We start from the raw sequence: 21,880 nt of genomic DNA, 5'->3' as shown, positions 1-21,880 counted from the left end.
CGGTCGTGAGTAGCCCGGAGTGTTGTTGTTGTCTGTGCGTGGTCTTGGTGGTCTTGATGCTCGTCAATGTGAACGTCTAGATGCACACACATATGCGGACAACACACATACACCCGTACACACCCACACGGCTTACGATGACCAAAGGTCACGTCGCAAATACCGCGTGGATCTCAGCCTCCCGAGTACGATGAGGAGCAGTCGCAGCTACCCATCTCATGATGAGCCTCTCAGCCCAGATCAACACCCAGCTGCAGAGTCTCAACCTCCCCCCGCCCTCGCAACCATGGCTGCAGGCTCTCATCTCCGCCCGCGACCCGCCTCCTCCTCTCCCCTCGCTGGTCATGACGGCCAAGACACGCCTGTTGGCCTCGGATCTCACCACCCCCGGCCTGCTGGACCCTGACTCGGTCCCAATCATATCGCTGCCGAGCGACATCACCAACCCAGCCGTCAAGGAGACCCGGCTGAGTCGCCATGTCTACGTGCAGGTCGTCGACATTGAAGACCTGGCCAAGAGCAGGTGGGAGCAGGTCGAGGAGCTCGAGGCCATCGAGAGAGGCGAGCAGACCCGCGGCCGGGAGATCATTCGCCTCCCCACCAGTGGCGCTGATGCGGAAGAAGCCCAGAATGGAACCGGCGACGGACCAGAGCCACGAGCGACAGGGCCAAGAGGGGGAGCCGCCCAGTCTGGCCCTGCAACTGCCGCCTCCAACAAGGCCACCCATCGCCTGGTCTTGCAGGACTGCAAGGGCCAGACGGTGTATGGTATCGAACTGACACGTATCCCCAGGATAGCTATCGGGACACTCAACATCGGCGAGAAGATCATGCTCAAAAAGGGAACCGTTGTCGCCAGAGGAGCCGTTCTACTAGAGACCACGACTTGCCATGTCTTGGGCGGCAAGATCGATGCGTGGTAAGTACTCTCGTAACGTTTCCTTCCCACTAGCAATCGAGATGAGACACCCACGCCATCACTTCACTCGTAAGGAGCACCCAAGCATCGACTAACATCGTCCAAGGCAGAAGGCTTGGGTGAGCACTCGGCTCACCAGGTTGAGGGATACGATTAGACTGGTTCAGCAAGGCTGAGGAGAGGGCTGATCAAACCCATGTCAAATGTCACGACATTGTCGTCCGCTGATGACGGACAAGCACCAGAGTCTACAAATGCACGACGCGCTCTTAGCTAGTGCATTTCCACTTGTTCGCTCCCATGAGGAACAATTGTCTCTGTAAATTACTTTACTGCTTGCGCAAGACACCGACAAGATCTTGCCACCCCTCCTTCATCCACGGCGCCAGCACAATCGAGACCTGCGAGTTGAGGGCTTTTCCAGTCGAGCCGTACGTCTTGGCCAGATCCTCTGCGCCAAGCTCGCCTTTGGGCGGAATGCCCTGTGACGCCACCCGGACCGCCATCTCTCTTGGGAACACCTCACCATTGCCTGCCAGGTCCCCGAGACTCGACCAGCCGTGTGGCAGCTGAGGGTAGAGAAGAACGTCCGTCTGCGCTTGGGCCAGCAGTCCCTGTCCCGTGCCCGCGTCCGCCACGGCTGCAGCCGCCTGTAGAACCTCTCCTATGTCAAACTGTTCCGCCGACGTCGTGTTGTCGCTTGTTCGGAGTCTCTCCAACTCAATGCGTACCGCATCAAGACTCTCTTCGTCGTCATCTAGAATTGCCACGATGCCCAGCAGGACGACTGACTGCACATGGTCGGGTCTGTCGCCGATGACATCGAACAGCGAGCTGCGGGCCTTCTCCTGGGCAGACTCGGACCCCGTTGCCCACAGTACCTGGGCAAGCAGACAAACGGCGTCAGGATTGTTATCCGATTCCTGCAGGGCAGAATCAAAGTATGAGACGGCCTCGGTTAGGTTGTTTTGGTGGTAATGGGCGAGGCCTACTGTCAGGTGTGCAGACAGCCTCGCCTTCTTTCGCTCTTCTGCAGTCAGCTCGTTGTCCGACTCGTCACTGCTGAGCTGCAGCGCCGTCTCGCAGCAGTCAACAGCCTGGTCGTAGGACCCAATAGCGAGATAAGCCCTGGCGAGATCTGTTTTTGCGAGTGCAAATCTCTTGAGGGACTGTGCAGACTCGGTCACCTCGTAGTCTGCTTCTAGTACCGAGCACATCTCTTCTAGGACATTTGCCGACAACCGATGCTCATGGGTTCGCTCTTGCAGCAAGGCGCGCAAATGCCCCAGAGCATGATTCTGTGGCCGCAGCCCCCGAAGCTGGCCGAGTGCAAAGATGGACTGGATGAGAGATGTCATAGTAGTATCCGCCGTAGTCGTCAAGGTCTGGTCAAATACTGATGTAGAGAACTGCTGCCTTGAAATGGACGAGGCCTCGGCGATTTCCATGGCATGAGCAAATAGACTGCGCGCCTCCTTAACATCGCCATAGATCAAGGCAACGATGCCTTGGCCGAGCCATGCATGGGCGTAGTCGGGATCGGTGGATTGTGCTCTTGTGAATGCCTCGTTCGCTAGCTCCAGGTCGTTTTGCAGAAGCCCAAGAGTACCCAGATTTGTCCATGCCTGAACGTTTCGCTCATTCAAGTACAAGCTGCGGACAAAGGCATGTTGCGAAACAGCCGCATTGACCTGGCTTGTCACCACACCGAGTGCGTTCCAGAACTCCGGGTTGCCAGCTTCCAACTCTATGGCCCGTTTGAAGCATTTGATGGCGGCTTTCAAGTATCGACTAGACCTCCTCTTGAAATCTTCAGGGAGGTTGACGTGCGCGCGTTGCTCTGCCCAGCCGAGATTGTAGTATGCTACGCTCTGTGCATGTGTATCGTGGGCTGAAGCGTGGATGGCACGCTTGTGGGCAAGGATCGTAGCGTGGAGGGCACGGGTGAGGTCGACGCCAAGTTTCTCATCGTCGGGGAAAATGCCTTTGGCGAAGACGACACTGATTCCGACCCCGTCAACGTCTTTCAAGGCCTCGAGTTCCGGACTGTCATCATCATCCCCGAGCAGGCTCCGGATGACCTCAATGGGGAGTTCTTGAACATGTCCCTGGATACCGGTAAAGATCGAGCAAGAGTCTGCCACGGTCTTCCAGAAGTTGAATGTATCCTTGATGCCCTCCGGAGCCTTAGTGGCGAATTCCAGGGCACTCTTTGCCATTACAACAGATTTTCCAAAGAGGCCCTTTCCAAGACAGTCCGCCGCGTTGTCAGTAAGTGTCTGCATCAGGGCGATGGCCACGCCCTCTTCACTCGGCCTGTGCAGCATAACATGCCGATACAGCTCGATAGACTCGTCAAAATCACCAAGTTGGCGCTTGATATTAGCAAGCATGAACTTGGTGAACCAAGTCTCCGCAGAACTGGTGTCATTCGACGTTTCCTCTAACCTCCGTGCATTCTGGATGGCCTTGGTGGCCGAAACGTAGCGGCCGGAGCTGTAATAGCTTTCCCCAAGGCCCACCCAGGAATGATAACCGTCGGGAGATATTCGCAGAGCGGCTTGAAAGGATACAATTGCTCTGTGAAAATCTTGCTTGTGTAGTTCTGCGACACCAAGGGCGGCAAAAGGCCAGCTGATCCCCTTTCGTTTGGAGCCCGGAGGCGGCTTGACATTGCCCGAGTCGACAATCCGCCGAGCAACAAGTTCGACTCGATCCCAATCAGCCTCATCTGCGAAAGAGCGTGCGAGTCTCTCTGCCGAGACGATCTCGGATGGTGACAGCTCGACTGCCTTCTGAAAGCACTTTCTGGCCCTCTTCTTGTCCTTGGCATAGTCGGCATAGTACACCCCCAGACTAGTGTACGCCGGCGCGAAATTCAGATTACTCTTCAGGGAGCTCAGGAAACACGAGTAAGCGCTGCCAGGTCCGCGATTTTTTCTGGCAGCCTTTGAGGGGTCCAATGCCCATATGCAGCTACCCAGTCGGTGTAACGTCTGCGCCAAGAGATCATGAGCAGCGTCACCCTTGGCTGCAATCAAAGGTATGCACTTCTCAAGCTCTGCTGCGCTGGTCGAGTAGTCGCCCTTGAGGGCCTTCACCCAGGCTGCCTCGGATTTGACACGGAGGTTTTCGGGATCCCTCTGCAGGGCTCGGTCCAGGAAGTCAACGGCTTCGCTGTATTCTTCCTCCTCCTCAAAGATTAAGCCCACTCCGATCAGGGCGGGTGTTGAAACAGGATCTCGGCTTAAGACGTCATCGAATAATGCCTTGGCTTCTTCGTGATGGCGTGGGGATTGGTAGAAGACCAGCGCCGTAGCGAGGTGTAAGTTGAACATGTCACTGGTGTCCTGAAACGCCATGCCTATCTTTTCTCGTTCGTCTCTTAGCAGACGCAGAGCTTTGCGCGTCAGCTCAACATTGCTCTCGTGCTCCTGCAGTGATTCATAGTATTCGGCCACCAAACGGTGGGCGAAGAGGGATTTAGTTGTCAAAATCGCTTCCGACATCATAAGCAAACGGTCCTCGTCAGTCAATGGGATGATGGTTGTGGGCGCGCCACCATCGTCGTCGTCCTCGCTCTCATCACCGGAATGTCCACCACCGTCGGGAGTTTCAGACTGCGGCTCAAGCTTGGGGAATGGCGAGATATCGCTGCTGAGGTAGCCCGTTACGACTCTGCACAGGTCGCTGTCCGGGAAAAAGGTGCAGTAGTCACGAAGAACGGCGTGGTCCCAAGCTCCTGTCTCTTTGGCGTCCTTCCAGTCGATACTTATCTCCCAGGCGAGTCTGTATTGATGTTTGATGATGACCATGTCATTGGCCAGCTTGAGGACAACCTGCAGCTCCTGGGCCTTCTCTTGGCCATGGGGGAAAGCGAGGAGGCGGTCATGGCAGTGTTGCAGCAGCTTCTCCTCATAATGGCGACGAACTTCATCATCGTTGGACCAATTGACGAGTTCGCGATAAATGTGGCCCAGGCGGCTGCGGCCGAGAACCTCCCGCTTGACCTCGATGGTGACTTCGCTGACCTTTGCGCCCAGCCTGGTCCTCCGCTCGCCGATCAGAGTGTTAATCTGCTTCTTCTCATCTGCCTCGAGGAGCTTGGCAATGGTCTCGTACGTCTCGGCAGGACGGGTGCGGCCCTCGACTGCCGAGTAGATAGGGCTGTCGGGGAGGTTGAGGCCCATGGCGGCGACCTGCTGTTGAACTGTCCCATGAGCACGAGCAAAGTCAATGAAATCGTCGACAGTCTTGTGGCACTTGTAGGTTTGCTCAGAGGCCTGGAAGATTTCAGCCAGGTGGACAGTGGCCGTCTGGAAGGCAGACAGTTTCTTTGGGCCCTGCTTTTCATAGAGCTTGACGAGACCCTGCCACGCCTGAGCATCGTTGGGCTTCAGCCTTGTAGCCGCGTCGTACGTTGTCTCTGCCTCATCCAACCTGTTGGTCTTATCCAGGGCGAGGGCCAGCAGAACGAGACTAGAGCGTTGTCAGTGAGTGAGGTGTAAAAGTAAGCATGAGCGTGAGCGTGAGCAGCCACGCAGGGCGGCGTGACGTGACGCGATGCTGCGGGATGGCGGGTATAGGGTGTGGTTTGGACTTACGCTTGGTAGTTTCTAGGCTCTCTCTGTGTAAAATCCCGAGCCTGTTGGAGGGCATCGTCGTACTTCTGCTGCTTGACGGCATCAGCGATGGCCTTCAGGGCCGCCTTGGAAGACGACATGGCCGGAGATGCGAGGGAGGCGCCGGGCTGACGTCTCGCGGTGAGACAGTGGCAGTGAGTGACGGCGAAATGACAGGGGCAGAGTCAAGGTCGAATTCGGTTTCATTATCTCCAGATGCAACACACCTGCGTCACCTGGCCCGGGGGTCAAAGGTCGAGATGACAGTGTAGAAAGCCAAGGGCTTGCAATTTTGGTGTTGCGCAACTTCAATGTCTGAAATTGCTGCATGTCATGCCAGCTACAGCATGCCACACGTACCAAGCACACGCTGCTCAAAAGGGCCACCAATTCAATGACGTTGGACTCAAGCGGCCCTGTGGTTTACTTGGCAAACGGTGCCGCCCAGCATGTGGGGTCTGCTTGACTGCTAGCCTGTCCAGGTGCCTGGGTATTCTCAGTAGATACCTAAGTGCCTGCGAACCTGGACGGGGTGGTACATCCACCACACGCGCGCTAACCTAGACTACCACTGTCTAATCGATAAGGAATAAATTTCCAAGCAGTACTATTCGCAACTTGACTCGTCTTGTCTTGCCTTGCCTCGACTTATCCAGCATTGCCACGCCGAACGCGAATTTCTCTGCGCAGTTCCTCCTCGAGGCTTCCAAGCTGCGTGGGCGAGCGGCTACGAAAAGACCACCAGGTCCTCCATAATCAATATGGACACAAATCCTGCGAAACGAAGAAAAGTAGACCACCACGAGTCCCGCGGTCCTGTCGCAAATGGCAACGCCGCTCTGGATGCCGTCGCCCAGGCTGGCACTGCCCGATCAAGCACCTTCGTTCTGCAGACACAAGAGCTCCTGCGCGAAGTTCGATTGGACTACAAAAAGACTTTTTCCGGTGCCGACGAGCTCTTGCATCGCATCAAGTCCACCCTAGAAGCTACCAAGCCTCATGACCTTACTCCTGTGAGTCCCCCCGGCCGTCCAGCCTCATGGCCTGCGACTGACCACCTTCTTTCTTTGCAGATACACCAGGCATCCAAGAGCCTCGAAACGAAACATGGTCTGGTCGTGCCCTTTCCCGAGCCTCGGCCGCCCCAAGACTCGCATTACAAGGTCTCGTTCGCAGCTCCGACCCAGTTCAATGTTGTCGGGAGCTACGTCTCCAAGACAATGGTCAAGTCGCAAAGCAGTCATGCTATCGACATGATTGTCGAGATGCCCAAAGAAATCTTCCAGGACAAGGACTACCTCGACCTCAGATACTTCTACAAGAGGGCCTATTACCTGGCCGTCCTGACTGCCTCCATCCGGAACGAGCTTGGCTCCTCGGTTGTGTTTGCCTACGAGCACTGCAACGGAAACCGCCTACTTCCTGTTCTCAACCTGACTCCTCAGGGCTCGCCCAGCAGATACAGCATACGAATCATCCCGTGTGCACCAACGGGTTGGTGTCCCATCCGGAAGCTGTTGCCCACGGCTTGTTGCATTCGGACCGCCCCAGTCGCCGAGGAAAGCCCCAGAACCCCAACGCCTTACTACAACTCCACCTTGAAGGCCGAGAGCTGCTATTCTTCCCATCTCAAGGTCCTCCGCCAGGCAGAGAAGGCGTGTCCGGCATTCAAGGATGCCTGTATTCTGGGGCGTGTCTGGCTACTTCAACGCGGTTTTGGGGGCTCGCTTTCCAGGGGCGGGTTCGGTCACTTCGAATGGGCCATCCTGACTGCCCTCCTCTTAAAAAGTGGAGGCCGGAAAGGGGCTGCGGCACTGTCTGCCTCGTTCAGCTCTACTCAGATTTTCAAGGCCGTAGTGCAGTATCTCGCCGCTGTTGACCTTTGTCGCAAGCCTCCTGTCCTCGGCTCCTCTAGCGACGGTCGGGATGCTTTGAATGACCCTGGACCGGTCATTCTTGATGCAGCTCGGCAGCTCAATCTGGCTTATAAGATGAGTGCTTGCTCTGCATTCACTTTGCAGCAACATGCCAGGTGGACGCAAGCATCGCTGGCTGATCAAGATGCTGACCAGTTTAACCCAACCTTTATCATCAAGGCTGATCTTCCTCTTCACAGCTATGACGCTGTCGTCCAGATTGCGCAACCAACAGGCACAGATGCACGCAATACTGGCGATTATGGAAGTGCCGCTGCCCAATTTGGGGAACAGGCTGTGGCCATCCTGAGGAGAGCGTTGGGCGACAGGGTGGAACTCATACATGTGAAGAGTGCCGACAGTTCAGATGAAGCTGCCTGGGAACTCACCTCCTCGCCTTTTCTGGGTCCCTCAACCTTGCTAGTGGGGGTGCTGTTCAACACGGCCAACATGGCGCGCCAAGTCGACCAAGGTCCATCAGTCGAAGAAAAACAGGCCGCCAAGGAATTCCGTAAATTCTGGGGTCAAAAGGCCGAACTTAGACGTTTCAAGGACGGCAGTATCCTGGAGAGCTTGATCTGGACGCAGGCTACCCCACTTGGCCTCTGGGAAGAGATCACCCGGTATGCTCTCGAAATTGCACCTGAAGATACAGGATGATAGTCTCGAGTTCTACGGGGCCGGCTTCCCAGTAATCATTCCCATCAAAGCATCAGACACGCCCGCGTTCCAGGCTGCTACGGAGGCCTTCGCCGTTTTCGAGGCAGATCTGCGCGAACTTAGCCACCTTCCCCTCCAGATCAGACAGGTTCGCGCGGCGGCGCCCGAGATGCGGTCTGCGTCGGTGCGGCCGCCATCTCTGAGCACCTCGAAGGCCGCAACGCTGCCAATGGACGCTGTGGTCTACTTTGAGGCCTCGGGCAAGTGGCCTGATAATCTCGCCGCTATACAGCGCACAAAAATTGCCTTTCTTCTTAAGATCGGCGAGCTCCTGACCGAGTCCAAGCCCGAAGTGGCATGCCGCGTCGGGCTGGAGGAAGCAGAAACAGAAACAGAGAACCTGGCCTTCTTAGACGTAACGTATGAGGGGGCCGCCTCATTCCGTCTGAGGATACACAGTGATCTTGAAGAGAGCCTGTTAGAGAGACGAACCATGGATAAAACTCTTGACCAGCGTGTGCGTACCCAAGGCGCCCAGCTGCATGCCTCCTTCAAGCGCCTGTATACACATCTCCCCCGCCACACGCAGACCATGTCGATACTCTGCACTCGGTTCCCTGCCTTGTCCCCCACGATCAGGCTGGTCAAACACTGGTTCAACTCCCACAAGCTCTCGTGCCACTTCCTGGAGGAATTGGTGGAGCTGCTCGCCTTGCGCGTCTTTCTGGAGCCCTACCCGTGGCAAGCGCCATCGAGCGCGATGACGGGGTTTCTGCGGACGCTGCAATTCTTGTCCAGGTGGGACTGGCGGTTGGAACCGCTGGTTCTGGACTCGACCGGGGAGCTGATGGGCTCTGAGCGGGCCGCTGTCGCTACTCGGCTCGAGGCCTGGCGCAAGATCGATCCAGGTATGAGTCACACGACGTTGGTTGTAGCCACGTCCAACGAGACCTCTGGCACCGCCTATACCATCCACGATGGGCGTCCCATGCCTTCAAGAGTCGTTGCCTCCCGTTTAACCACTCTAGCCAGAGCAGCGTGCAAGCTTGTCAAAGACAAGAGCATCGAATTGGACCCAAGAACACTCTTCCAGCCCTCTCTCAAGGACTATGATGTCCTGATTCGCTTGCACAGCAAGGCCGTCAAAAGAGCCGCTGACCCCGACGATACCGTGAAACAATCTCAGTTCAAAAACTTGGATGGCCGGACAGGGCGGACAATACAGCCTGCGTTGTCGCATCCCGCCAGAACTCTTCTGACGCAGTTGAACAGCCTTTTCTCTGGGCCGCTCCTCTTTTTCCACGGGGCACCGGAAGACACGGTCGTGGCTGCAATCTGGAACCCTCAGGTACAACGGCGCACATTCAGGGTCAACCTGCCTTGCTCATACAAACCCGCGGCACGCGAAGACGAGGGGGGGGCTGGTACAAGTGGCGAGCATGTTGATGTCAACCGTGAGGCAATTCTTGCTGAAGTCGCCAGAATAGGCGGGGATCTCATTGAGGCAATCGAACGTGTGAAGTAGTTTTGATCTATTGAGTTCTTTGTCAGTGGCATGATGTCACTCGAACAAACAACCGCAACGCATTCAACCTCGAGCACTGCCTGTGACAGTTTTGTGCCTTTGGTTCGAGTCGCTAAACCCAAGCCAAGCGCTTCGATGGGCATGACGGCAGATGAGAGCCTGTGGTACACACAAGAACAGATAGACATGTTGTTCAACGAGTGTATTGTTTCAAACTATGGCACCTAAACAATCTTCCAGTTGGTCACAATGAGCATTTGCACAATTTGTCGAGCATGTTATTTATGTCGATTCCACACATCCTTGACGTATTGTTTAACCGAACGGCCTGCCGAGTGAGAAAGAATGACACGCAGGTGGATGTGCTACTCCTCGGGTGACCGAATCTCACCAGAAGTGTCCGCGGCTTACTTCGCGCTCTCAGCCTTCCTCAGCTCGAAGACCTTGAGTGCTTCTTCGGCCGCCTTGACACCACTGAGGGCCATGGCGCCAAACGTAGGTCCTGTTCAAGGTCAGCTTCTTTGCCATGGCCAAATCCCGATCTAGAGGTAGCTCACCCATGCGGTTAGCACCGTCAACTTCAGAGAGCTCCATCCCTCCCACGATAAGTCCAGGGACGATCTCCCTGGTGCCTTTGACGATTGCATCCTCCGCCGTCTGCATGTCAAGGCCACGCATGCCCCCGAGTTGCTCAAGCTGCTTCATGCTGACCAGTCGCTTGACAGAGAAGGCGCCGAAGGGGCCGTCGTGTCCAGTGGTGCTGATTATGAGCGGCGCGTTGATGGTGTTGGGGTCCATGCAGGACTGGTCGTCGTGGTGCATCGACACCAGGGTCCAGTTGGTGACCACACCTGCGATGCGCACATCGGCAGATCCAGCAACGTCACGACGAGTGATGAGATCCTCGACGGTGGTGGCGTTGAAGAGCTTGATGTTGGGAAACTCCAGCACTTTGGACAGGACCGTGGAGGTGAACAGGGCAGCGTGCTTGACGACGACAAAGTTGCCTTCGTCCTCAAAGGGGACGCCGATCTCAGTGAGGAAGGCATCCTAGAACCCAGTCAGCAGTGAGAAGGCACGCAAGGAGCCATTGAAAGGACATGACGCGAGACAACGGCGCATAAGGCCTGGTCTCCTGTGCTGTCGCGCAGGACAGAGCAGGGGCCCCGGTGAGATGAAATGTTTGGATGCCTCAAGCGATGGTAACGATTGAGACGCTGGACTTTTGGGGATATACTTACGGCCGGCTTACGCATGACCATTGCCGAGAAGAGCTGTATAATGACTCTGGTTAGCGGGGCATACCAAATGAAAGAGGACGACCTCGACACAGTCACTCGTCACCTCAAGAGACTTGGTGTGAATGCTCGCGATCCTGAAATGATAACTCACCTGGCCACCCAGCCAGGCACCCCCACCGGGCGCAACGCCGGCTTCGATGATTGCGATCTTGAGGTCAGGGCGCATCTTTCCGAGCGTGTAGGCGGCCGACAAGCCGCAGGAGCCCGCGCCGATGATGACAATGTCAGACTCGGCATACGTGTCAAGGTCCGAGAAGTACCGGCTGGTCATGGCACGGGACACCTGACTCTCGCGGATCGGCGAGAAGGTAAACGAGTCCCACTGGCCCATCATACCGTCGATGGCCTTGGAATCAATGCCAGCCTTGGCAGTGGGCTTGTTGATGCCCCTGACGGCCAGGCTGTCTGTGCCAGAGTCGGGCATGGTCACGATGGCAGAGGGGGCCATTGTATATCTATGTACCGTTTGTCAGCGTCACCTGTCCTCGCAGGAGTAGGGGGGGGGGGGCAACGCATGATCCTTTCGCTGGTATTATCCAAGATCAAGTTCCTAAGCCGTATAATCTCAGCCGCTCCACCCACGCGCCAGTGTTACTTGAGGACTGCAGCAGCAGGAATCTCAAGCCTGGCACGGGGGGATTGGCACCGGCTCATGCGTGTTAACTTTACCTGGATACTGATCATCCATCTTGGATGATGTGACCAATGAAAGACCTCATGGCTTTTGACTGAGGGACGGTAGTACCGAACAGTGCGTGTGCCTTTCGCCAGTGTCAGTCAACCATATATGAGTCATCACACCATGTTCAGCTGGGTGAGGTACTTTGTTGTGTCTAAGCGACCGAGAGTTGTTTTGTGCGGGGCGGGGATGGCAGAGTCGGGTAGCAAGATGAGGATGAATGCTCAAGTCAAGACTACATTCTTTGAAAAAAAAAAAAAAAAAAAAAGAAAGAAAGAGGGGGAGCGGTTTAACCTTTTATAATGGAATGACGACTGGATTGTCCTCCGTGAGCGGGACTGATAAGATATCGTTTACTTTCGGGTTTTCCAAAACATGACGACACGATGCAGCTAAAGAGGGGAAGCGTGACACATGTGCTAGAGATTATCACAAACGCAGCTACGTTGAGATAATTCAAAACAATTCTCTTGATGGCGGAACTACTGATGTTTCTTTCTGTGGGTGGACGGGGACGACACCGTTTCCCTACGGATTGACCAATTCTATTGTGCTTTCAGCTACCTCCGTGCTCATTGGCCTTCTCTCTCGTCTTGTCGTCGAAGAAGGATGAGTCACTTGTGAGCTCAGTGAGGCATTTGTTTGAAAACATGTCCCACATTCAACAGCATCAAGCCATCCATCCACCTCAAGTACCCTCCCCTGACCTGTCACCGGCCCTCCATTTTCCTCGCAAGCGACACTGCACAGAACATGTCTGGGACGGTGAGTCAACTCCAGCGCGTAGCACTTTACGGCCTCTTGATCTCTTCAATATGCTCGTTTCGCTCTTTCCCAATCACCTCGGTCGCCATCGCCTGCGTTGCTGCACAAATGAAACCCCTGAACTTCTTGGACGGGACTCCTTGCTCGAACATTTCATGGATCTCTTCCAGGGTGCGGCCCCGTGTTTCCGGCATGAAGAAGTATATGAACAAGAACACAATAGCGTTTGATGCGAACCAAATATAGCTGTAGTCAAATATGTTAGTTGGTGTTGGGACGTGCAAGATATTCAATGTGCATTGGGTTTGGAGGGGGGGGGCAGGGGCGGGAGGGTGCACACCCATATTTTGCACTCCATCCCAGGCTTGCAGGGTTGATGAAGTAGGGAGCAGTGAAGATGCCGACCCAGTTACCCAGGAAGTTCAGAGCTGTGGCGAGCCCAAAGGTATGGGCACGGAGGTGGTTGTTGGGATACTCTGCGCCCACCATCCACGCGTACGGGCCTAGCAGTAGCAACAACAGGTTAGAAACTCACCACCTAGGGTGTGCAAATACCGAATCAAACCTACCGAAGGCAGTGTAAAAGAAAGTAAAGACTGCGATGAGACCGACTACCACCTTACCAGCGGTCTCGGTTCCAGGAGCCGCAGTCCAAGCCACAGCAAAACCCAGCTGCGCGAGCCCGCAGACAGCAACCCCGATCATGAAGATAGCTCGCCGGTCTAGCTTGTCTGCCCAAAAGAAGCTGGAGAGGATCCCGAGGAGGCCCATGCAGGTAATCATGGTTGAGAACTCGAAGGAGCGGTCTGCTGGAATGCCGGCCGTTGTGAGGAAATAAGTCGTGTATATCGTCAGGTAGGAGGATCCTGTCCAACAATGAGCCAGGGTTCTGGGACGCATGATGGAGAAAAGCAAGGAGAGAGGAGAGAGTATTGAAGTCTGAATGGGCACCCACCTGCAGCACAGTGGAAGCACACCACCGCGATAGAGAGCAGCGTCCTTCTCCGATTGCCCTTGTTCCAGATCTCGAGCCACAGCTGCTTCTTCTTCCGCTTGCTGTGCTCGACCTGTTGCCTCGTAGAGATGCGTATCTCGTTCAACTCTGCCTGAAAGGCCGCCTCCTCAATGGTACGACCGCGCAATTTCCTCAAGGCCAACTCGGCGCTGTCTTCCCTGCCGTGGGCCATGAGCCACTATTACAGCAAAAGGAGTCAGCTATCAAAGAACTAAGGAAGAAGTTTCATCTGGATATAGGGAGCAACGGGCCACAGTACGGCCATGGCTTGTTTCAAAACCTGCAGCTTAACAATACCTTTGAGGTACATGCTACAGATAGGAAATCGATTCTCCAGAGAGGGTAAAAATTGTATCCGGAAGCTGCTTACCCGGGGGCTTTCGGGGAAGAAAATGAGCGAGATGGACTGGACCGTCGGTGCAATGAAGAAGAGTGCCAGGGGGATCCGGTACGCCTTCTTGGTCTCGATATTGTGTGTCCCATAGTCCACTGCTGCACCTATGACGGATCCGATGCTGAGCTGCGTCTGGTAGACGGCGAAGACGATGCCACGCAGATGTGCCGGTGCTGCCTCGTTGATGTAGACCTGGCCAAAGGTGAGGAACCAGCCCACGGATATGCCTTTCCAACTCACGACCGTCAGACGAGCCAAGTCGACGACAAGTGGGAAGTGAACTCTCACCAAGTAAGAACCGCGCAAAGTAGAGCGGCCCCACAGTCGTGGTACCCATCATGATCCCCGTCGAGATTGCATTCAGAGCCGAGGCGGTCCAGAGACCATTCCTCCGCCCGAAACGAGAGCTAAACGGCCCAATGGCGAGCGAACCTACAAAGGTGCCGACGGTCATGAGCGACGATATAAGCTGCTGGACGGTGGTGTCGATGGCCCACTTCTGGGCTGATTCATCGAAGTACCCAAAGACCCGGAGGAAGCCCGGCATGGCCATGAAGCCGCCGACAAGTGCGTAGTCCAGGCCATATTGGAAGCTCGAGACGGTAATGACGGCGCAAATCGCGAGGCACTTGCTGTGGCTTCGGTAATCGAGCTTGAGCGGATTGCTCGAGATGACTGCGCCCGCGCCCGCAACCATGGTGAATTTCTGGTTGCTATGGCTCAAATGAGCCGAGTCAAATGCAGATTCGAGTGTTGAACACGGAGCATGCAGCTGTTCGTTCGCTATTCAACTCATCCGGGATGGCCACAGCCATTGGGGTCCGTCTTCTCTCTCGGGGCAAAGGGGGCCACAAGATTGTTTTGCCTTGTGGGAGAACATGCTGAACCCGGCGGGGACACTAGGTTTCTCCATATGTTTCCCTTTCTGCTGAGCTTCAAATGCTGACGACTGCCGGTAGATGGGTCACATTGATCGACTGCATTCCCTGCGTTAACAAGATTCCCCGCACACGATAGGCCGACGGCGTTGCTGACTGCGTGATGGTCCTAGTTTTCCAACACACGAGGGCCAAAGATGGCCCGAATTGCAGCGAGCCAGGTGGCTGTCCGGTCAACTGATTGATGGACTGGTCTTGATACAGCTCCTCTTCGCTGTAGATCACCCAAGATAATGCGGTGCATGTCTAGTATATGAACAAGCCTGTCTCGGCCGCCTGACACGAGGTCTCCGTTCCCCAACTTGGCGACACCAAGGCACGGATTGGCTTGTAGGGATTCCACTTCGCTGAGAGTGCCGACGCAGGCTTTCTGGGCACCTTTTACCCCAAGGCTCCTCTGAAAACAACACGCGATGGGGTCGGTGCGACCTGAGAATTTGAGGCGTGCGCCCTTGACCAAAGGGTCATCGATTGACTATCTCGAATATGTCGACGTGACTCCAGTCATCGGCCGCGAGTATCCCACCGCCAGGATCAAAGACATGCTCGCGGCAGATAACGCTGAAGAACAACTTCGCGACCTGGCCATCACCATATGCGAGCGGGGCGTGGTCTTCTTCCGAGCTCCCCAGGATGATCTGTCTATCGACGAGCAAAAAAATGTCACCGATCTTCTTGGCAAACTAACGGGACGGCCGGACGAGAATGGCCTCCATGTCCATCCTCTGTACAACGACCCAAACAATGTGCCCATGGCTGATGGCACCACGGACAAGAACATGTGAGTCTCCTCGGCCAGAAGGGAGAGGGACTATACGAGCAGCCGATGACAACTCTTCAAAGCTACGTGATCAACTCCGAGGCCCAAAAGAAGCTGTACGCAACCATGAAAAAGCGTCCTGGCACCTCCCCTGATGAGCCCAGAGACCTCGGACGCGAGTGGCACAGCGACAGTCTTTTCGAGACCTGCCCCTCTGATTTCTCGTTTTTGCGGATGCAGGCCACTCCGGCCGCCGGGGGCGACACGCTCTGGGTGTCGGGCTATGAGCTGTACGACCGGCTCTCGCCGCCCTTCCAATGCTTCCTCGAGACCCTGACGGCCGAGTGTGCGCAGCCCGTCTTCAAGTCGGCGTGCGAGGCCGGCGGGTACCAAGTCATGTCGCCGCGTGGCTCACCTCTCAACGTCGACTTCGCATTCGCGCCCCACCACCCAGTGGTCCGCACCCACCCGGTGACGGGCTGGAAGAGTGTGTTCGCAGGCGTGGGCTTGCACGTGTCGAGGATCGATGGAGTGTGGGCGCATGAGGACCAGATCATCAGGGACTACTTGATGCGGCTCATCACGCGAAATCACGACTGCGTCGCCAGGATGCACTGGACCAAGGGGGCTTGTGCTATATGGAGCAATGCTTGCACCCTACATGCGGCCACGGTGAGTCCTCGGTCTTAGCACGACGCTCGTAGAAGGTCGATGGCATCAGGATACTAATCAGAATCTCCAGCCTGACACGCACCTCACTGATGGAGTCAGATTGGGCGTCCGGGCATCCGGTATTGGAGAAGTACCGTATGTGGACCCTGCAAGTACAGGACGGCGAGAGGCTCTGGGCATGCCTCGCTTCTAGATCGCCATGGGCGATACTCTGCAAGCAAGATCCGTAATCTGCATGGGATCTTGTGCGATGTGGGTACGCAAGCGGGTTAATGTACAGCGAAACCTGACAAAGAAGCCTAATAATTTGTGACTTCTGTGGCGTTGGCGAAGGGTCCCTTACCTCTCCTTTCTTATCTATGCGTCACCACAAAAAAAAATACCAGCTTTTTAAGGTAAAAATAAGGGAGAAAAAGGTAGCTTATTTATAGCATTACATTTTGAATGTGCTATAATAATATAGGTTTAATCAAGGAAAGGATAAATCATAAGCTGTTATTAGTTGGAGATTGTTACGTTCTTTGTGGGGCGTTGTAGCGACATGGATGATCTTTTCCGGGTCGCCCTGTACTACACTTGCTGCTGTATGCGGTGGGACGCACTCAGACTGCAACTGCCGGCCTCCTATGTTCCATCAACAGAACTCAAAGTACTTGTCAGCGTTGTGAGGAAGGTTGTTGCAGTGGCCGGTACTGGATTCGGCGGCGAGCGTGATCGTCGTAATGCGATGAACTTTCCATGCGCCAAGTCCAAGGTCAGAATGTCAATGGCATTTGTCACACAAAGGGGGGAGGGAGAGCGGGCCGAGAACCTAACATAAGCTTTTCGCATTCGCGACGCGAAACAAGGTGAATAAGTGCTTCGAACAGGCGAGCAAAGCGGCGGCACATGGGAAAGCCTAGGCTCCAGCCTCCCCCTTTTCTTTGCATACCAGGGGTGAATAAACATTCAGTCTGGTTTGAAATATTCCAAGACAGAGCATTGATTCCTTTGAGCGCACTTCCTTTGCTACTGCAATGCACTGCACCCTCGGGGAAGATTAAGGTTCGTCGCATGTCAGAGAGAGTTCAAGGAGATCAGCAGACCCGGCGGCGTTACCCGCGCGCGCTCATCCCCGTCCCCATGGTCTCCCCCCCCCGGGTCTCCCCCCCATGGGTATGCAACCGTGGACACATATGAAGACGCCAATGTGACACGTCTGTTGAGTATTTGACTTGATCAATCGCCGCCTGGAAATACCCCTTTGTATTGTGAGAGAGCAAAGGGCAAGTTCTATTCAGAAGAGATTGATATCACCCAGTACTTCCAGGACCACTCCGTTCAACGTTATTTGTTTTTCCCCGCTGCTGCAACTTATAGATTGATTGCGTCTAGAGATGGTCCAAATCGCCCTCGGCCGTGGAGCCAAGCATACACAGGCAGAAGCTGCCCTGGCTGAAGCTCCTGAATTCGAGCCGGTAGTATGGTGGAAGGACCGTGGGCTCCGAAGGTTATACTTCTGGTGCGGTATTCTGATGTGGATGTCAGCGTCGACAGGTTTTGACGCGTAAGTCGGTTCTGCTCACGAATGCCAAGAGAAGCACTTCAAATTGAGTCAGATCATTGCTGTATTATGACCAATCGCGACTTGTGCGTTGAATACACTGACATGATGATCCTCCAGGAAGCTCATGAACACGTCCCAGGTCATGGACCAATGGCAGGTCCATTTCGACAGGCCCACTGGCGGTAGACTTGGCATCATAGTAGCAATTCTCGATATTGGATCTCTGTGTAGCTTCTGGATGGTGTAAGTAGACCCCGTGGAGAGGATGCTAGCAGCAATACGATTGAGTGGTCGCTCACTGGCTATATGTCAAACCCGCACAGGCCCTTCTTCGCGGACAACTACGGGCGGAAGACGCCCATCATCATTGGCTGTGTCGTCGAGGCGATTGGTGCCTTCATCGGCGCCTTCTCCAATGGCTACGGGAGTATGGCTCTTCTTCTCCGAGTTGGGCAAGGCTGAAGGCGAGAAAGGCTAACGCGAGGCGGTGTCGCAGTGTATATGGCCGGCCGATTCATTCTTGGTTTCGGAAGCTCCTTCAACGGCGGAATGGCTGGCCTGCTTATTACCGAGGTAGCCCACCCTCAGCACCGGGCAAAGGCCTCGGCCATTGTGAACTGCATGTATGGTGTCGGGTCCACCTCGTGCGCCTGGCTGGCGCTGGCCACCATCCGCATCGCGGGAGACTGGTCCTGGCGCTCGCTCACCCTCCTACAGGCCTTCCCTGCGGTACTTGTGCTCGCCTTTATCCACTGGATACCCGAGTCGCCGCGCTGGCTGGTCGCCAAGGAAAGATACGAACAGGCCGAGGAGATGTTGGCTCGGTACCACGGCAACAATGACAGGGCCAACGAGACGGTCGCGTTTGAGTTCCAAGAGATGAAGCAGACGCTGGCGCTCGAGTTCCAGACTAAGAAGTCAAGCAGCTTCCTTGACTTTGCGAGAACCGCAGGGAACAGGTATCGCGTTCTTTTGCTCGTCTCGCTGGCGATGGTATCGCAGTACAGCGGCAGTAATCTATTCTCAAACTACGCCAACAAGATATACGAGGGTGCTGGTATTCATGAGCAGACGAACAAGATCCTCGTAAGACGGCGCGATGACCATCGTCCCTCCTGCTCCCCTTGGCCCCATCTTTCGCCTGGCACGGGGACGAAAGCTAATAGATGAGTCCTACAGCTTAGCGGAGGCCAGACTATACTGTCTCTGGTCGTCTCGGTCACCTTCTCCCTTTTCATTGATCGTCTCGGGCGCCGTCCCCTCTTCCTCGCGTCGACCGCCGGTATCGTGCTCGCATACATGGGCTGGACCATTATTAGTTCGCAGTATGAGCGGACCCAGGATCTGGCGAGATTCGGTTATCCTCAGATCGCGTTTATCTGGTTGTTCACAGTCGCCTACCAGATTGCCTGGACGGGCGTCATGGCGGCCTATGCGCTAGAAATCATGCCGTATAGCCTGCGAGCAAAGGCCGGTGTGATCCAGACCATCTTTGTAAAGGGGCTCATTGTCCTAGGAAGGTAGATCGGCCCAGCGTATTCCTTTCCATACATGCACTTGTGGCTGATCCGTAATTGTCAGTTACACCAACCCAATCGCTTGGGATAGCTTCACCGCTGCTGGACATGCATGGACGCTTGCGATGTTCTATACTGTGAGTTGATGAAACACTGGCTGATTGCTGTCCTACTGGATACACATCTAACTCCTCATCCAGATACTGGACTTCTGCTATCTCGTCTTTGTGTACTTCTTCTACCCTGAGACAAAGGGTCTGACGTTGGAGGAGGTCGCAAAAGTGTTCGATGGCGACGACGCCAAGGTCGCTAGGATGAACGTCGGGGATGTCAAGATGGAGCTCGAGACAGAGAAGGATGCAGCCATTTCCACCGTCAAGGCTCTGTGAGCCTCGGCGCAAACGAGCTGCTTTGGAAACATGATAAAGCTATAAAGGGAGTGAAAGATGATGGGAGGGAGAGAAAAAAAACATCCTATTCCAAAGATGATACTGTATGTGCACGATGGGGTGTGTAGGGCTTCTCTTTGTAGTGCAGATAAATTGAGTTACTTCTGTTGTTTACAAACTCCTTACCTGCTAGTTGAATGCATGTTCTTGAGAGTGTAAAACTGAGTAAGGTAGCAGCGTTTATAAGGTAAGGTATAAAGTGTATTAGAAATTAAATATGTTTAAATAAAGGGCCCTTAAAAATTATTATAAGAATAATTATTATATTATAATTATTTTATAATTTTTAAAAGGGTATAAAATTTTTAAAAAAGCTTATTTAAAATTTAAAATAATTTATATAATTATAAAATACTTTTTTTAAATATTTAAATAATTAAAAACTTAAAATTATATTTTTTTAAATTTATATTTATTAAATTATATATATTTTATTAAATTATATTTTAATTAATTTATTTAAGGTTTTTAAAAGTTAAAATATATTAAATTTAATTATATAAAAAGTTATAAAATAATAAATAATGTAATGGGCTTGGGCTGGAAGCCCAAGCCTTATAGTGGCTGGCTAGGTAATCCAAGGGAGCTTGGATTATTATATACCTTTTGGCTTAATTAAAAGGTTGCTGCTTTGCAGCTTATAGGAGAAGGCGCTAGCCAGCCTATAGCCCCTTTAGGGCCAGCTTATAATAAATAATTTAAGCTTTAGGGTTAAAGGTTTAAGTTATGTTTATTGTAATATATAGGTATCCCTTTTATAAAGAAGAACCTTAGCTTAAAAAGGTAATATTGTGAATAAGCCTTAGGGGTAATTATGCGCCATTAATAGTTAGGGAAGGGGGCTATGTAATGGGCTTAGGCTAAAAGCCCAAGCTTTATAGTGGTTAGCTAGGTAATCCAAGGGAGCTTGGATTATTACGTACCTTTTGGCTTAGTTAAAAGGTTGCTGCTTTGCAGCTTATGGGAGAAGGCGCTAGCTAGCTTGCAGCCCCTCTGGGGCCAGCCCATAATAAATAATTATTTTTATTTTATATTAATAAAATAATATAATTTATTAATAAATAATAAATATTAATAAAAAATAAATTTTTATAACTTTATTTAATTTTAATTAATTAATATTAATATTACTTTAAAGTTAATAAATAAATAAAAAGTTAATATTAATTAATATTAATTACTTTTAATTCTTTATTTTTATTTTAATTAATTTAAAATAATTAATATAAATATAATATAAGTTTAAAATAAATAATCTTTAATAAAAAATTAATATTAATTATATTATTAAAAATATAATTTATTATAAATTATTAAAAAGAATACTTATATTATTTAATGTTAATTAAGCTAAATTTATTATAATATAATTAAAATTTAATTAATTAAACCCTTTTTTATCTTTTTTATAAGTTTTTATATTATGCTTAATCTTATTATAATTATTATATTGTTATTTAATTAATTTATTATAAATTACCTTTTTAATATTATTATTTATTTTATTAATTAATTATTTCCCTTTTTATTTTTTTTCAATAAAAGCTTAAAATTCCTTAATAATAAGTATTTTTTTAAGCTATACTTAAGTTTTTTTAGCCCTTTAATATTTAGCAAATATTATATTAATATCCTTAAAAATATAAATATAATTTTTTAAAATAATAAGTTTATATATTATTATTTATATATTTTTTATTATTTAATTAATAGCGTTTATAATTAATATAAAAAAGCTTTCTTAATAAATAAAAATCTTGCCTTTAATAAAATTTAATTACTTAATAATTTATTAAGCATTAAATAATATTTAAGATTTTTAATATTAAGGAAAGATAGGAAGGGATTTTATAAGAATTTATAAGCATATATTAAGCTTTAAAATTAATAAAATTTAAGTTTTAAAGCAAGATTTTAATTCCTTTAAATATTAATTTAATATTATTTTTATAAAGATTTTATTATAAGTTATTATAAATATAAAAAAGAACTTAAATTTAATAATATAATTAATAAATACTTAAATAAAAAAGTTAATTTAATTATTATATATATATTTTAAAAATAAATATAATATAATATTTAATAATTAAAGTAAAAAAAAATATTAATATATTAATAAAGATAATAATATTATTCTTATAATATTAATTAAACTTAATTAATATATATAACTTTTATAATTATTTAATATTAATATTT

The 21,880-nt window shown here is 51.4% G+C and overlaps 6 protein-coding genes across 6 annotated transcripts; 3 read left to right on the top strand and 3 right to left on the bottom strand.

Annotated features, from left to right (window-relative positions):
• Nucleotides 1–218: 218 nt before the first annotated feature.
• On the top strand, nucleotides 219–923 carry INS49_013809 (uncharacterized protein; the record flags this gene model as incomplete). The annotated part of the gene is made up of 1 exon (XM_043174502.1): nucleotides 219–923. One exon carries the CDS (start codon nucleotides 219–221, stop codon nucleotides 921–923), a length of 705 nt encoding a protein of 234 aa, XP_043021447.1.
• Nucleotides 924–1,248: 325 nt separating this feature from the next.
• INS49_013808 (uncharacterized protein) lies at nucleotides 1,249–5,642 on the bottom strand (the record flags this gene model as incomplete). Its single annotated transcript, XM_043174501.1, has 2 exons — nucleotides 1,249–5,398; nucleotides 5,524–5,642. 2 exons carry the CDS (start codon nucleotides 5,640–5,642, stop codon nucleotides 1,249–1,251), a joined length of 4,269 nt encoding a protein of 1,422 aa, XP_043021446.1.
• A 660-nt stretch (nucleotides 5,643–6,302) lies between these two features.
• INS49_013807 (uncharacterized protein) lies at nucleotides 6,303–9,642 on the top strand (the record flags this gene model as incomplete). The annotated part of the gene is made up of 3 exons (XM_043174500.1): nucleotides 6,303–6,554; nucleotides 6,615–8,080; nucleotides 8,121–9,642. The coding sequence occupies 3 exons, from the start codon at nucleotides 6,303–6,305 to the stop codon at nucleotides 9,640–9,642; spliced, it is 3,240 nt and encodes a 1,079-aa protein (XP_043021445.1).
• Nucleotides 9,643–10,049: 407 nt separating this feature from the next.
• Nucleotides 10,050–11,391, bottom strand: INS49_013806 (uncharacterized protein; the record flags this gene model as incomplete). The annotated part of the gene is made up of 4 exons (XM_043174499.1): nucleotides 10,050–10,144; nucleotides 10,200–10,692; nucleotides 10,884–10,916; nucleotides 11,035–11,391. 4 exons carry the CDS (start codon nucleotides 11,389–11,391, stop codon nucleotides 10,050–10,052), a joined length of 978 nt encoding a protein of 325 aa, XP_043021444.1.
• Nucleotides 11,392–12,413: 1,022 nt separating this feature from the next.
• On the bottom strand, nucleotides 12,414–14,493 carry INS49_013805 (uncharacterized protein; the record flags this gene model as incomplete). The annotated part of the gene is made up of 6 exons (XM_043174498.1): nucleotides 12,414–12,633; nucleotides 12,728–12,815; nucleotides 13,011–13,253; nucleotides 13,343–13,580; nucleotides 13,773–13,988; nucleotides 14,233–14,493. The coding sequence occupies 6 exons, from the start codon at nucleotides 14,491–14,493 to the stop codon at nucleotides 12,414–12,416; spliced, it is 1,266 nt and encodes a 421-aa protein (XP_043021443.1).
• Nucleotides 14,494–15,147: 654 nt separating this feature from the next.
• On the top strand, nucleotides 15,148–19,618 carry INS49_013804 (uncharacterized protein; the record flags this gene model as incomplete). Its single annotated transcript, XM_043174497.1, has 9 exons — nucleotides 15,148–15,515; nucleotides 15,578–16,166; nucleotides 16,237–16,301; nucleotides 17,830–17,955; nucleotides 18,036–18,139; nucleotides 18,209–18,798; nucleotides 18,892–19,232; nucleotides 19,294–19,366; nucleotides 19,430–19,618. 9 exons carry the CDS (start codon nucleotides 15,148–15,150, stop codon nucleotides 19,616–19,618), a joined length of 2,445 nt encoding a protein of 814 aa, XP_043021442.1.
• Between the last annotated feature and the right edge of the window lie 2,262 nt (nucleotides 19,619–21,880).

The sequence above is a fragment of the Diaporthe citri genome (assembly GCF_014595645.1).
Source record: "Diaporthe citri strain NFHF-8-4 chromosome Unknown scaffold_7, whole genome shotgun sequence".
Classification (NCBI taxonomy): domain Eukaryota; kingdom Fungi; phylum Ascomycota; class Sordariomycetes; order Diaporthales; family Diaporthaceae; genus Diaporthe; species Diaporthe citri.
The sequence above is the reverse complement of the archived record's forward strand: the minus strand, read 5'-3'. Positions and strand labels throughout refer to the sequence as shown.